We start from the raw sequence: 17153 nt of genomic DNA, 5'->3' as shown, positions 1-17153 counted from the left end.
ACAGATTAGATTCCATCACTACTCAGTAAGAGAAAAATGACAATAATATCTTAAAATGTTGTTGTTGAGGCACCACTCAGCCAGATTTTCAATCTCCCTCCTATATGTTGATTCATAACCACCTTTGATTTGGCCAACAATTGTGGCCAAAGCATGTATACATTAGACAACCTTGAGATTCATCTCTTTACAGGCAGCCAGAAAATAATGAAACTCAAAAGAACCCATAAAAAAAGATCGTCAAACACACAATGTGCAGAGAGAAAAGAAACAAATCATCAAACAATAAAAGTAAGCAAACAGTAAGCAAAAGACCATAGACACGAAGCCCAGAGCAGGCCACAGCCTCTGCCTCAGTTCAGTGCAGAGCTGAGTAAACGTCACAGAGCAGCGAAGAGAACTGGCCCAGCCATTGTCTTTGTCCCAACGCCTTTCTTTTTCAATCCATCTGCTTTGGTGTTTAAATTGTCTAAATATTAGGATATTCCTCACAGTGGGACCCAGGCCCTGTCACATTGATATGCTCTGAGCCTGGACCCTGCCACCACATTTTGGTCCATACCCGACCTTTCCAAATCAGCCTGGTGCTTAGGTTGATCAAACATCACTCTCAATTTAGGTGGATGGGCTTTGAATCTGCCTCTCCTCTGCTCCGACTTTGCTCTGCTTGCCCCAACATTGCCCCGTATATGCCTTCACTTCAGCTCATACACAATTCACTTCAAGCCTCACACACAATTCAGCCTCACCTTCGCTTGCCACTCCATTGTTTCTGGTGATTATTTACCATGAATTTTACCAGAAAAAGTGCCATTATTTAGTTGTATTCTTTGTGTAGTTTGCTGCCAGTAAGTAGTTGCTGGCCTTCACCAGCGCCATCTTAAACTGGAAGCTCACCGTGTCATGGATCAACAAACCTTGCAGCCAATATTGATCAAATGTTGGACAGCTGCTAATTTCTAAGAACGAGAACTAGTGCAACATGTGTCAGGTCCACTTTTGCATTTATAAATTGCAAGTTGTATTTTATTTAGCATGTCTTTACTTAACCTGTCACTGCCATTGGCTACACTTTGGTCATTTGCACTTTATTATTATAATCTTTTCAATCACTGTTTGCTGAGTGTTTGACATGGCTTATACACGTTCAACTCTGATTCCTTGATTATTTATGAATATGCATATAAAAGGTAAACCAATCAAAAAAGTTGCACATCTAATAGTATGAGATCTGAAAATTCAATGCATATTGAATCAGAATCAGATTTAATATCATTGGCATTTGTCGTGAAATTTGTTATTTTGTGGCAGCAGTATATTGCAATACATAATAACTGTAAACTACAATAAGTATACTGTATATTAAAAAAGAAAACTAAATAAGTAGTGCAAAAAGAGAGGGAGAAAATACTGAGGTAGTGTTCATGGGTTCATTGTCTATTCAGAAATCTGATGATGGAGGGGAAGAAGCTGTTCCTGAAACATTGAATGTGTGTCCTGTACCTCCTGTACCTCTTCCTTGATGAGAGTAATGAGAAGAGGGCATGTCCAGGGTGATGGGAGTCTTTAATGATGGATGCTGCTTTTTTGAGGTATCAGCTTTTGAAGGTGTCCTTGATGCTGCGGAGGCTAGTTCCCATGATGAAGCTGGATGAGTTTAAAATTTTCTGCAGCTTTTCCGATCCTGTGCAGTGGCCCCTCCATACCAGATACGATGTAACTAGTTACGTGATATAATGCTCTCCATGGTACATCTGTAAACATTTGTGAGTGTCTTTGGTGACATATCAATTCTGCTCAAATTCCTAATGAAATATAGCCGCTGTTGTGCCTTCATTTGTAATTGCTTCAACTTGTTGACCAAGGATAGATCCTCAGAGATGTTGACACCCAGGAACCTGAAACTACTCACACTTCCCATTGCTGATCCCTCGATGAGGGCTGGTGTGTGTTCCCTCGACTTCCCCACCCTGAAGTCCACAATTGATTCCTTTGTCATACCGACATTGAGTGCAAGGTCTTCCAACACCCACCATTACAATCAGCCTTCAGTTAATTATTCCTCTCTGTGCCTTGTGGTGCATTGGGTGGCAACTGTGCCTTTTTTTTAAGCATTTGGCTGATTTTTATGAGGCTGAGTTGTTAGCCCAATGCTCAACCTAGCACAGATGGAAAGGAGTTGGCCAGATTTGAAACTGCGACAACTCGCCTCGAAGTCCAGTGCTGATGCCACTGCACCACTGACTAGCTTGAAACCTAGTTAGCCACATTTATTAAAAACAAGATGGGGAAAAGCACAAATTATGTAGAAAAAAGTGTGTATATATTTAGTAAGATCTGTCCAATTAACCTCCAATCAGCAATACATCACCATTCTGTTGATTACTCAATATTATCCATATGGAAAATTATAGTTTAAAATCCAGCATAAAAATGCTGAGTTCAGGAAGGAAGTTTTGCAGAGAGGGTATGATTAATTGCAAGTTGATTAATTATATTATGTAAAAGCTGGCAATTGATAACAAATAAGAAAACAGGATTGCAAACAATTTTTGGAATGCTATCATTCCTAAATATTATCTTATACTCAGTGAGTTTTTCTCAATGACTAAAATTCTTCTGAATGGCTCATCTATTCAATACATTCCACTGAATGAAAGATGCACTTTGTTCAGGATTTCAAAATATACTATAGGTACAACACTGAGATAAGTACACTGCAGGAAAGTACTACAGAGGTGTTGATTGTTCAGACACAATCTCAACACAGTCCTCATTATCTCTTTCACTGTGTTGCAGGCCTCAACCTCTGTCCATGTTCCTTACAACATCTTTTATGAACTTTTCTAATAATACCAATCAAATTGAGAAAATGATCAAATGAAATCACATTTTAAGCATCATAAGCTGTGTTAGGTTCTCTCTGTTAAATCAAGCCTGTAATTACTTCTCTACAGAGAATATACAACAAAGGTAGCAATCATGGAATGCTATTATCCTGATCTAGGGTACAGAGTCTGCAATAGGACTTCAAAGACTCAGGGTTGTTGAATTGCATTTGGCTGTTATTGTGGGAGCTTGGGCTGCCTTGATTAGATGTTCATACTAAGGTGAAGCATGCTGCACTGAGAGCCCAAGCCCTTTGGTCCAAAGCCAATAAACTATTAATAAATAGTACATTATGTCTTCCTACTTTGAAGTGAGAGTTATCAGGAAGGAAAGTAACTAGTTTAAGTGCAGCTGAGGTAGATAGTGCAGCTACGTCTTCTATCAAAAGAAGTCAACAGGTTACAGAATCACTTAAAAAAAAGCTGAAACTTTTGCCAAACAGGAATTAACTTATATAGACTGAATATCTATTTTATGGAAATATTTTGCATTACTTCATGCAACATAAGCAATTACAAACCAAAATTTAAGCATTTTCTCAGAATAGATAAATTCAACAAGAAATCTGTAGTGATAGGCATTGTTTCATGATATTTTCTAGTAATACAGTAATTGAGAATTACTGATGATTTTGTTCTGTCGGAGAGCTCCATAACACAGGCTTTAAAATAATAATTCCATATGGTGACACAATTGGGAACTAGTTTAACACTTCCAGAAATGGCAGTTATCATGCTGGATAATGAAACATACAATGGAATTACCATACTCCCATTATTTACCAAACAGTAATTTAACACTAAAACTTATGTTTAACAATCATATGGTCCACAACACATTTCATGGTTCTGAAATCCTCCTACTCATATCCCACACTAGATTAAGTAAGGAAACTAGGTGGTTAAATTACTGGATGAGCAACCAGACCTCTGAATACTGATCCACACACAGGAGTTGGAATTCCAACATGGCATCTGAAGATTTTAAAATAAATGCATTTGGAATATATATATATATAAATAAATGTAAGCAATGACAGTAACAATGATATCATAAGCCTGTCATAAAATCTCATCCACGATCTTTAGGGGGAAGAAATTTGCCATCCAAATCAATCTGGCCTATTTCTACCTCCAAGCCCAGTCGTGTGGTTGGGGCTTAATTGCTTTCTTAGTTCAGGACAATAAGTACCAGCTCATGAGCAAATAAATAAAAAACAGACTTTTCAACTCCGCAGCTACAATATCTGAACATATTATGTGCCACCAAAGTGCAAACTAACCAGAAAGATACACCTTCAGAAGATAAATGTACTACTAGCAAACCAACATCTAATTCCCATTCTTGACTTAAGAAGTCCCTTTTTATCATGAAGATTCCGATCAGCAGCATATATAAAATCTAAGGAAATCAATGCAATGTTTACTTTAGTGCAGTTCACTGAGATGGCCATTAGTTATTACAGCAGTGCAATATAATTAATCTGTAAATTAATTTGTCTATGACAACGTGAAGTAGCTTTCACTGCCACAAATATTGAAGCTTTGATAAGCTTAGTCTTAGCTAAATAGCATGAATAGTAGTAATTTGGTAGGAAATTGAGGATTGCTTACCAATCAATATGTGTAGAACCACAGGCACACTGCAATGTTTTCTTACAACATTAGCCATAATTGGCACTTGAATATGCAAATATTGGTGATAGAGGACATTATCACACTGCTGGGAATAGATGGGAGCCTGAAACAGTCATCTTAGAACATAACTAATGTGAAATCCTCATATTCCTTCATTTTCCTGTAATAATTTCAGCACTGATAATTAAGTTTCTGAAGTTCACACTTTTGCATCAATAAAAAGTAATCTCTCCTTCAAATTAGCTCAGGAAATCGCAGTAAGTTAAAAGTAGACAGAGTAATGAGAAGATAACATTTGAAGGCAAAAAATAAAATCATTGCTTGTCTTCAAATTTGCATCCAGCCTCAGTGTGACAGTGCAGAAGTGTCAGCGTAGGAATGGGATGAAGATTTAAAGTAGTAAGCAATAGGAAGCTTATGGTCTCCTCAATGAGCTTAATACATGTGCACCACAAGCAACCTACATTTTGTTTCTCCAGTGTAGAGGAGACCAGATTGTGAGCATAAAATGTAGTTATTAATTCTTAAGTCAAGAATGGGAATTAGATGTTGGTTTGCTAGTAGTACATTTATCTTCTGAAGGTGTATCTTTCTGGTTAGTTTGCACTTTGGTGGCACATAATATGTTCAGATATTGTAGCTGCGGAGTTGAAAAGTCTGTTTTTTATGTTCAAGTAATTTGTATATTTTGTTAAAATTAGCATTGTTTCAATTATACAAATCAATTTATTTCTGGTGTGATCATTTTATAGCCTTTGATTTATTTTTCACTATTCTGATTTTTTTAAAATGTAACTTGACTCAATAGTAAACATGGTTCTTAACAGACAAAAATTTATAGTAAATGGCAAATAAAGAAACACCCCACATATTAGATGGAAACTAACAGCATAAAATGGTGGAAATACTCAGGTTAGGAAGCATCTGTGGAGAAAGAAAGAAAAAGTAAACTTTCAGGTTAGTGACTATTCAGCAGAAGTTGGAAAATGTAAACTCAGGTTGCAGAGAGGGGGAAGGGTAGAGAGAACAAAAAGAATTTCTGTGATAGGGTGTAATCTAAAGAGGACTCAAGGGCACCTTGGTGCCAGCAGTCAGTAGCCTTAAGAATTGTGGTTAATCTGTCTGGAAAAGATTTAAATAGAGAGACAAATAAGGAAAGAAAATAAAGAAGGTTGTAACCATTAGATGTCCACTGTAGCTGGCAAAAATATGAAAGAAAATAAAATGCTGAAAATACTCAAGTGGATAGGCTGTATCCTTTGGAAAAAGAACGAAAAGTTAAATACTACAGGTTGTTAACCTTTTATCAGAATGGTGAGTTGTCATATACACTGGAAAGGCTAGTTAATTGAAATTATTGAATCGTGACAGTTGTAACATAGCTAAATTGAAAAGAAGAATCTGTTTACAAAGCTATGTGGGTTTCATTTGGAGGCTGGAAGAAAAGTGCAAGAGACTGCAGAAACAGAGGTCATGGTGGAAGTTAAAACATTAGTCACATGTTGGATCTAATTTAACTCAAACATTTGGACAAAATACCAGTATTAGTGGGAGACCTAATTTAAAGTGCAAAGTAAATTTATTATCAAGTATGTATGTATATGTTACCATAAACTACCTTGAGATTCATTTTCTTGCAGACATTTACAGGGAAAAAAATTAAATACAATAGAATGTTACAAAAAACTATACATTAACAGACAAAGACTGACAAACACCAATATGCAATGTGGAAAAAAGGCAAACTGGGCAAATAAAAATAATACTGAGAACATACATTAGTCTGTAGATTGTAGAATCAGTTCTGTGTAGTGGTGAATGAAGTTATCCACACTGTTTCAGGGGCCTGATGGTTGTAAGGTAATAACTGTTCCTGAACCTGGTGGTGTGGGACCTAAGACTTCTGTACCTCCTACCCAATGGTATTAGCAAGAAGAGGGCATGGTCTGGATGGTAAGGGACTTTGATGATGGATGCTGCTTTCTTGTGGCAGCGCTTCTTATAAATGTACTGAATGATGGGAGGGCTTCCCCTGTAATGGACTAGGCTGTACCCATCAATTTCTGTAGCCTTTTCTGTTCCTGGGCACTGGTGTTTCCACACCAGGCCATGATAAAACCAATTAGGATATTTTCCACTGTGCATCTATAGAAGTTGGTCAAAGTTTGTGGTAACAACTGAATCTACATGCCATTAACTCCTAAGAAGTTTGAGGCACCATCTTGGTTTCTTTGCAATGACACGTATCTGCTTTCAGGACAGATCCCCTGATCAACAGAGGAATTTAAAGCTATTGACCCACTCCACCATTATGAGGAATGGCTCATGGACCTCTGGAGGGTATATGCTATTCTAAATTCTAAGTATCTCTCAGAATCATTAATAAGCACCTGTAACATAATATACATTTGTCAGATGAGGCAGAGAGAAATGGAAATATAGCCAATAAGATTGCACTGCTGAAGATCTGTTCCTCTGCTGTGTTCTCAAGGTACACAAGAGGTAGAAAGAAACACAAGAAGAAGATTAAAATAGGAGCTCAAAGATAGATAGCATCTTTGACATTTTAAAGCAAATTTTGGCTGATTACTTGTAGCTTTCAAAAGATATTTAGAAGGCTGTTGTCTTTCTCGGGCCTGTATTTAGAAGTCTCTTCTGCTCTCTAGTGTCTGAAAGTTGTCACTGAACCTGTAGCTTTCATTGAAGCTTGTAAGATAACAGCAATCTTAGCAGTTAAACAAAATAATAATGGCCTATCGCTCTACATTCCCTATTTACGTGTGTGCTTGTCTAAATGCCTCTTAAACATAACAACTATTGTGTCTGCTTCAAGTACTGCCCCTTGCATTGCATTCCAGACACTTGCCATTCTGTGTTTTAAAAAAAAACTTAATTCAACATATTTCCTTTAAATTTTCCTCCTGTCAGCCTTAAAGCTATGCCTTCTTGTATCTGACATTTCTAATCTGGGAATAAGATTTTATCTACCTCATAATTTAATAAACCTTAATCTGATATTCCCTAAGCCTCAAGCACTCCAGAAACATCAATCCAAGTTTGTCTAACCTCTCCTTATAGCTCATACTCTGTAATTCAGGCAACATTCTGGCGAACTACTTCTGCACCTTCTTCAAATTCTCCACAGCCTCCCTCTAACATAGTGACTAGAAGTGCACACAAAACCAAATGCAGCTCAAAAACTGTTTTATGCAGCTGCACCATGGCTTCCTAGCTATTATTTGCAATGGCCAATTAAGGCAATTAATACACCTCCACCACCCTACCAATATGCATTGCTCTTTTCAGGGAACTATGGACTCATATCCGAAGATCCCTCTGTAAATATTTAATACTAGAGGGTGTGGACTTAAAGTTGGGGTGGGGTGGGAGAGAACTTCAAAGGAGATGTGTGGGACAGGTTTTTTTTACGCAGAGTGGTGTGTGCCATAAATGCACTGCTAAAGGTAGTGGTGGAGACAGATATGACAAAGGCATTTAAGAGGCTCTTAGACAGGCACATGAGTATGCAGCAATTGAAGGATATGGACCATGCGCGGCAGAAGGGATTAGGTGTCATTAGCCTATAAATTTGGCACAGCATCATAGGCTGATGGGCCTGTTCCTGTGCTATGTTCTATATAAATGCTCCCCAGAGTCCTGTCATTTACTGTATATTTTCTCCTCACATTTGACCTTACAAAGTGCAACATCTCATATTTGCCTGGATTAAACTCCATCTGCTATTTTTCAGTCTCTATCTACAAATGATCATGCAGCCTGCTGTATCATTTGACAACCTTCTTCACTATCTACAACTCCACCATCTGTTGTGTTATCTGCGAGCTTACTCATCAGCCCATCAACATTTTCGTCCAAGTCATTTACACATAACTCAAACAGGGGTCCCAGCACTGATCCCTGTTGAGCATTACTGATCACATACTGCCAGTCAGAATAACACTCCTCCACCACTATCCCATCTTCTATGGCTAGCTAATTTTGAATCCAATCATCATTTTGAAAATCTATTGATCTTAGTCTTTAATAATAACAAATGATAAAACATCCACAGCACTCTAAAGCAGTTAATTTGAAAGATTTAGCATGGTTTGCACAATGAAATTTCTCCAAATCTCAGTCCTAAATGTTCACCCCCTTTAGTCCAGTTCCTTGAATCTTCAACATATGTTACGTACTCGTGACACATGACAGTGGAGCCCTTGTCATGTGACTGGGGTTGAAGCTGTACTGGACTTGAGGTGATGGTCTTGTGATGGTGGAATGACGTCATTTTCCCGCCAGTAGAGATCATGTGACGGGTTTTTTTTTACAGGTTATAAAAGGTAGACCCCACCCTGTGAGGAGGGGCAGTTCGTGGCTGGATTTGCCAGGTAGACTTCATGCCACTGCGTGTTTGAAGTGATGACGCAGTTTAGCTGAAGGATGAAGTTTTTATTTAACGCTAAAGTTTAAAAGGTCATTGCCAGCAGGTTCTTTATGATTCTGTTAGTTCGAGGAAATTAGTGGAGAGTGAAGATTTGAAGTTGGAAGTTAAAGATCGAGGAGAATCGCTTTCTACGGTGAAACGGGGGGGCGACCTTTGTTTGATCCTTATTTGGAAGGATTTCGTTGACTATCTTCATGTTAATCCCTGGGTAACCAGAAAGGATTGAAGGTAGTGGAGAAGGAAAGGTCAGTGCCTTTAAGCCGTTCTGTTTCGTGAATTCTTCATGGGAGTTTCGATGTCGGGGATCGAAGCAAGCGACGTGAAAGAGAACCTAAATCGTCCTATAAAGTCTCTCCTTTTAAATGGACTGTGAGCATATCGAACTTTTGGCAATACCACTTTAAAGAACTGTTTTGGAATATCACTTTACGAACTGTTTGGGCTGCCGCTCAGCCACTGTTTCCAGTTACGGTAGTGTTTGTTTACTTTTGGGGGGTTTGTTTTCTGTGTTTAATAAACGTTTGTTATAAGAAACCCTTGCTGAACTCATATATTTATTGTTGCCTGAATACGTAACACATAGGACAAACCTTCATCAGGGGAATCAGTTTTGAAAGTTGACACAAAACTAACTAACTAATCAACATTAACTAAGGGTAGTATATTCTTCCACTAGTTCTAAAATTAAAACAGAGCACAGTACTCCAAAAATGGTTTTAACCAAAGTCCTGTATGAATTCAGCAACCTATCCTTACCTTGTATTTCAACCTGCTTCCAATACAGGTTATTATATCCATTGCCTTTTGAAATGCATGCTGTACTTACACATTCTGAAAAAGACCTGTTAATACTCTAAACTCTGCTTGCTGTTGTTAAGCCAATTCTCTATATTATGTAGTTGTTACTGTTGGTACCATCATTTCTGAATGAAAATGACTAGATTTCAGCAAATCTTTGATTCAGTCACTAAAACACAGAATGAACATTGATTTTTTTTTTAAAAGGAGAAAACATAATCTTTATCAATCAACCTCAGGGGGAAAAAACCTGTAACTTAACTAAAAGGGTGAAACTGAGCTGTGTATCGTTTGCCGTTCCATATTGACTGCTGATGTTCAGTCAATCTCAGGTAAGGAAGTTCCAGATTTGCTAGACCCAGTGTTCGTCCAGGCTGTACAGATTAAGACAAGAGAATACACAACACTCATCCTACTCAAGGCAGGCCTGGTGTAGCAGTGACAATCCCATCATATGAATTGGAATTTGCAACTCAGACATTAAATAGGAATAAGTAAAGCAACTTTAATTACATTTTATTGCTGCTAATTACTTCCTAGTTTATAATTTGAAATGTATTTTATAAGCTTCTATTATTTTATTACTAAGGCAACTTCAATACTTTTTAAATGTTTCAAAACAATAGAAATTTCAAATTGTTTTTCCTTTGAAAAAAAGCATCTCGGATTTGACTAGAAGGCCAGCTTTGCCTCTTGTCAAAGACTGTCCAGCTACTACACAAATCGGATCTTATCAATAAACTGGCCAAGGACGACTCCTTTCTGAAGCCTTGCATATACCGAATACCTTCCAGGTTCAAAGAGTCAGCCCATTCTGCTGTCCACATCTGGCCAAAATAAGACCAAGTAGTGGGGCAAATCCAGTTTTGATTGAATTGGTAATAGGAAAATTAAAGCAAAATTCTGACTAAGAAATAATCAGAAAATATTGAAAGTACTCAACAGCTCAGGTAGCATTTGATAAGAGAAAATCAGTTAATATTTCAAATTGATGACCTTTCGTTCTTCTTTGTTGTACATAACAAAATCCCAATTATGCAATAGTTTGTGGTCACTTTAGTTGGAACTCATTAACCAGTTTTCATATACAGGCACTTCAACACTGAAATGTGGGAAGGTTTCTGATCTTGTATAGGGCATGGTCAACAAAATAAAATTACCATTACCTACCTCCTGAGTACTTCTGGTCTTCATTTCATTATATAATTGTTGATATGAGGTTATTTTGCGTGCACCCAGGGTTTGCTTATTACGTGCCACAATGTCATTCCCTGATCTCTCTTTTGTTTGTAATTTCCTGTCACCGGAGATCTCAGGGACATTTCTGGTTTTAACACAATTTGTGCTTTCATCACTATGTATTGACTCACACTCCCAATACTGCATATACTCTTTCTGATAGTGATCATTTAATTTTTCAAAATTTTCTTCATGGAGATGCTTATTTTTCCCCTGGTCATCCTGGGATCCTGTTTCCAAAATGTTGTCTGTTGTTATTTTCATATCTTTTTGAAAGTCACTCTTATTGGTATCATAAGATCCAAGAGAATCTAAAGAGCCACATTCTTCTTGACTGCTTTCAATATTTTTACAATAAGGAGAAGGTGGCCTTTTCCTTTTAGATTGTTTCTCTTCATTATTTTCATTTTCTCTCAAACTGAATCTAACTCCTTGGGATTTACCCATTTGCCTTTTTTGCTCCAATAAGTTAACAGGTCTATATTTATGGTCCTTTACTTCATTGTCACTTCTAACACTGTGACATTTATTTTTCCTATTTTTAACCCATGGTGCCATTTTTGCAGTATTTTCTGATGTGATTTTCTTGTGGTTTTGCAAATTAGTTGTACTGTTATCATCAAAGTCAAAAGAATCACATTCTTCTTGATTGCTGTCACAGTTGCGAGAAGGAGAAGGTGGTCTTTGTTTTTTAGATTGCTTCTCCGCATTATTATCATTTTTTTTCACACTAAACCGAGCTCCATGAGAATTATTTGTTAACTTTTTATGTTTCAATAAATCTGGGCGCTTAAGTTCCTGGGATATTGCAATATTATCCTCTAATGAGTCATTTGACTCCTGGAGCAAATTCATCAGTGAATTATTGACATGCGGGCTTTGTTGTTGAAGCGTGTCTTTGGACAAAAGAATCTCTGCTCCCTCTCTTGTATTCCTCCAATTGGGATCATACCTTAGGCTGGCGTATTTGTCATTGGTGTGATTTCTGCAGGAGTGTAAAATAAAAATGAAATGAAACCTGATTAATTGGAAAAGGTATATGTTTTTATAGGTTAAGACTATTATATATTCTTAGGTTCATACATTAACAAGACAGTAAATTCTGAGAATGCTAACATTATAAATGGTTGCAAAACAGGAAAAAAATCCTTACTTGCAACAGCTAGATGTGACAAATTAAGGAAATATATATTGGAGATGTTGAATACAAAAAAATACAACAGTAAATATTTATAGGGCTATGTAATGCCTTAAGATATATCACATCAGGTGAAACGAGACTGATAAGAAAGTGAGAAATGTGGTACATACATTCAGATGGCACAAATACACAATAGTTCTTTCAATAGATTTTTTGAACATTGGGAAAATGGCATCAAGAGTAATGGCTTTTAGACGTGTTATTTAATAGACGTTGTGCTATTACTTTAAAATGTCAGGAGAATGAGACTGGCTTTTGGACACTGTTTGAGTTATTACAGAGAGAGTCCAATGCAGGGACCTTGTTATTAAGAGAGAGAGGCAAATAATGCTCGAAAGATTATTATGGTTTCTCTACAAGTTGTTTATCTTTCCACAAGGACACTTGCCTGCTTGCAAAGTTCTTGCAGAGAGAGGAGGGTGGAGCAGGTTGATGGACAACTGGTGTCCAACATGTGGAGATAAAACACCAGGTCCGCTGTTACACAGACAGACACACAGGTTCGGACACTGAACGAGCTTTGTTGCACCCAAAGGAAAGTGGGGTTTCATCCCGAGATATTCAATATTCAGGAGGGATAGACAGGAAAGAAAAGGAGGTGGGGTAGCATTGCTGGTTAGAGAGGAGATTAACGCAATAGAAAGGAAGGACATTAGCCTGAAGGATGTGGAATTGATATGGGTAGAGCTGCATAACACTAAGGGGCAGAAAACACTGGTAGGAGTTGTGTACAGGCCACCTAACAGTAGTAGTGAAGTTGGGGATGGCATTAAACAGGAAATTAGAAATGCGTGCAATAAAGGAACAGTAGTTATAATGGGTGACTTCAATCTACATATAGATTGGGTGAACCAAATTGGTAAGGGTGCTGAGGAAGAGGATTTCCTGGAATGTATGCGGGTTGGTTTTCTGAACCAACAAGAGAGCAGGCCATTCTAGATTGGGTATTGAGCAATGAGGAAGGGTTAGTTAGCAATTTTGTCGTGCGAGGCCCCTTGGGTAAGAATGACCATAATATGGTGGAATTCTTCATTAAGATGGAGAGTGACATGGTTATTCAGAAACAAAGGTTCTGAACTTAAAGAAGGGTAACTTTGAAGATATGAGACGTGAATTAGCTAAGATAGACTGGCAAATGATACTTAAAGGGTTGACGGTGGATATGCAATGGCAAGCATTTAAAGATCGCATGGATGGACTACAACAATTGTTCATCCCAGTTTGGCAAAAGAATAAACCAGGGAAGGTAGTGCACCCGTGGCTGACAAGGGAAATTAGGGATAGTATCAAGTCCAAAGAAGAAACATATAAATTAGCAAAAAAAAAGCGGCACACCTGAGGACTGGGGGAAATTCAGAGACCAGCAGAGGAGGACAAAGGGCTTAATTAGGAAAGGGAAAAAAGATTATGAGAGAACGCTGGCAGGGAACATAAAAACTGACTGTAAAAGCTTTTATAGATAAAGTGAAAAGAAAAAGACTGGTCAAGACAAATGTAGGTCCTTTACAGTCAGAAACAGGTGAATTGATCATAGGAAACAAAGACATGGCAGTCCAATTGAATAACTACTTTGGTTCTGTCTTCACCAAGGAGGACATAAATAATCTTCCGGAAATTGTAAGGGACCGAGGGTCTAGTGAGCTGGAGGAACTGAGGGAAATATATGTTAGTAGGGAAGTGGTGTTAGGTAAATTGAAGGGATTAAAGGTAAATAAATCCCCAGGGCCAGATGATCCACATTCCAGAGTGCTTAAGGAAGTAGCCCAAGAAATAGTGGATGCATTAGTGATAATTTTTCAAAACTCCTTAGATTCTGGATTAGTTCCTGAGGAGTTTTGGTCTCCAGGTTTAAGGAAGGACATTCTGGCAATTGAGGAAGTGCAGCGTAGATTCACTAGGTTGATTCCTGGGATGGCAGGGCTGTCTTACGCAGAGAGATTGGAGAGATTGGGCTTGTACACGCTGGAATTGAGGAGATTGAGAGGGGATCTGATTGAAACGTTTAAGATAATTAAAGGATTTGATAGGATTGAGGCAGGAAATATGTTCCAGATGTTGGGAGAGTCCAGTACCAGAGGGCATGGATTGAGAATAAGAGGTCAGTTATTTAAAAGAGTTGAGGAAGAGCTTCTTCTCCCAGAGAGTTGTGGAGGTGTGGAATGCACTGCCTCGGAAGACTGTGGAGGCCAATTCTCTGGATGCTTTCAAGAAGGAGCTGGATAGATATCTGATGGATAGGGGAATCAAGGGATATGGGGACAAGGCAGGGACTGGGTATTGATAGTGAATGATCAGCCATGATCTCAGAATGGCGGTGCAGACTCGAGGGGCCGAATGGTCTACTTCTGCACCTATTGTCTATTGATTGGGGGGTGGCTAATGTAACCCCACTTTTTAAAAAAAGAAGGGAAAGAGAAACAGGGGAATTATAGACTCGTTAGTCTGACATTGGTGGTGGGGAAAATGCTAGAGTCGGTCATCAAAGATGTGATAACAGTACATTTGGAAAGAGGTGAAATCATCGGACAAAGTCAGCATGGATTTGTGAGAGGAAAATCGTGTCTGACGAATCTTATAGAATTTTTTGAAGATGTAACTAGTAGAGTAGATAGGGGAGAGCCAGTGCATGTGGTATATTTAGATTTTCAAAAGGCTTTTGACAAGGTCCCGCACAGGAGATTAGTGTGCAAACTTAAAGCACATGGTATTGTTGTGGATAGAGAATTGGTTGGCAGACAGGAAGCAAAGAGTGGGAGTAAACGGCACCTTTTCAGAATGGCAGGCAGGCAATGCAAAGTTTCGGTGCTGGGACCCCAGTTGTTTACAATATATATTGATGATTTAGACGAGGGAATTAAATGCAGCATCTCCAAGTTTGCGGATGACACGAAGCTGGGCAGCAGTGTTAGCTGTGAGGAGGATGCTAAGAGGATGCAGGGTGACTTGGATAGGTTAGATGAGTGGGCAAATTCATGGCAGATGCAATTTAATGTGGATAAATGTGAGGTTATCCACTTTGGTTGCAAGAACAGGAAAATAGATTATTATCTGAACGGTGGCCGATTAGGAAAAGGGGAGGTGCAACGAGACCTGGGTGTCATTGTACACCAGTCATTGAAGGTGGGCATGCAGGTACAGCAGGCAGTGAAAAAGGCAAATGGTATGTTGGTATTCATAGCAAAAGCATTTGAGTACAGGAGCAGGGAGGTTCTACTGCAGTTGTACAAGGCCTTGGTGAGATGCACCTAGAATATCGTGTGCAGTTTTGGTCCCCTAATCTGAGGAAAGACATTCTTGCCATAGAGGGAGTACAGAGAAGGTTCACCAGATTGATTCCTGGGATGGCAGGACTTTCAAATGAAGAAAGACTGGATCATCTAGGCTTATACTCAGTGGCATTTAGAAGACTGAGTGGGGATCTTATTGAAACATATAAAATTCTAAAGGGATTGGACAGGCTTGATGCAGGAAGATTGTTTCTGATGTTGTGGAAGTCCAGAACGAGGGGTCACAGTTTAAGGATATAAGGGAAGCCTTTTAGGACCGAGATGAGGAAAAACTTCTTCACACAGAGAGTGGTGAATCTGTGGAATTCTCTACCACAGGAAACAGTTGAGGCCAGTTCATTGGCTATACTTAAGAGGAAGTTAGATATGGCCCTTGTGGCTAAAGGGATTGGGGGTATGGAGAGAAAGCAGGTACAGTTTGGATCTGAGTTGGATGATCAGCCATGATCATACTGAATGGCGGTGCAGGCTCGAAGGGCCGAATGGCCTACTCCTGCACCTATTTTCTATGTTTCTATGTTTTTGGAGGATCGATTCAGGGAAATCAATCAGTGGCTCTCGCAGTGCAGAAAAGGTGCGCCTAGTGGGGAATTATTTGTGTGTCCTCCCTTGCCTGGGTGATAATTCCATCACTGAAGAACGGTCACATGTTATTATAGTCACAGTTGGTGACTTCTACAGCACTTCGGAGAACAACGGGGATTTCGGATAACTACGGAAGACAACGGGAAGATTGACAACATCACCTTGCTCTCTCTCTCCAACGCCACTAAAATAACTACCTCAAACTGAACTGAACTCTCTTCATCATTGTAAGACTCTATCCATTTACCCCTAGGCTTGAAAGAGCCTAGTTTTGTTCCTAGTTCCACACATATATCTATAATTGCTAATCTGTTCAAATATATCTGCATGTATAGTACAGTATTGCATAGTTACTAATAAATATTATTGGTTTATAGCAATACCAGACTCCAATGTGTTCTCCATTTCTGCTGGTTCTCTAACCCGTCACGGGGTACGTGACAGTTGAAATATCTGCAAATAATGGTAGAGTGGTTGCATGCATGGGATTGGAACCAAACAATTGGCAGAATTAGGAGGAGGTTTGGATTTATTTTTACTTTTCCATTTGTAACAAAACCTCAGCTTTTCACTATATTCCTTAAGATCAAAAGAGCACATCTGTAAAATTGCTGACAGGCACTTAGTCTTAAAATCACTATTCCACCTTATGAATTTAATTTCAAACTACTTTGGGGATTAATAAATCTTATTAAAATTGGACTTTGAAATTCACATTTGCATGAGCAATCTGAACTTTGGTAGTGCATTCTGAAGATCTTCAATACAGTCTTCACTAAGCTCCTATTAGCAATTCTATACACTCCAGCATTACTAGGGTGCAGAACCAAGAATAAATACCAGATACTCCAATATGCTGGTTGAAATTTATGAATACTTTATTAAATTCATAAAGTATTATAAGTAAATACATACATCCTGGAGTTCTATGTGGGGACTGCTTACCACCTTGGAAAATCAGGTTGTTTTTTAAATGTCTTATTCGCAAAAGGCAACTCTCACTTTAAAGTTCAACAAAAGTAATTTCAATACATGCAACAAAGTCTTCAGGAACATTCAACACAGAGTTT

The 17153-nt window shown here is 38.4% G+C and overlaps 1 protein-coding gene across 4 annotated transcripts in view; it reads right to left on the bottom strand.

Moving 5' to 3' along the window:
- Positions 1 to 17153, bottom strand: part of jhy (junctional cadherin complex regulator) — a 67605-nt gene that overhangs the window by 35358 nt on the left and 15094 nt on the right. For all 4 annotated transcript variants that reach the window (XM_059957098.1, XM_059957099.1, XM_059957097.1 and 1 more), the window contains one exon: positions 10942 to 11995. In XM_059957098.1, coding sequence (XP_059813081.1) covers positions 10942 to 11995 — 1054 coding nt within the window. The remainder of the gene's footprint in view (positions 1 to 10941; positions 11996 to 17153) is intronic.

The sequence above is a fragment of the Hypanus sabinus genome, chromosome X2 (assembly GCF_030144855.1).
Source record: "Hypanus sabinus isolate sHypSab1 chromosome X2, sHypSab1.hap1, whole genome shotgun sequence".
Taxonomy (NCBI): domain Eukaryota; kingdom Metazoa; phylum Chordata; class Chondrichthyes; order Myliobatiformes; family Dasyatidae; genus Hypanus; species Hypanus sabinus.
This window is presented reverse-complemented; position numbering and strand designations above follow the sequence as displayed.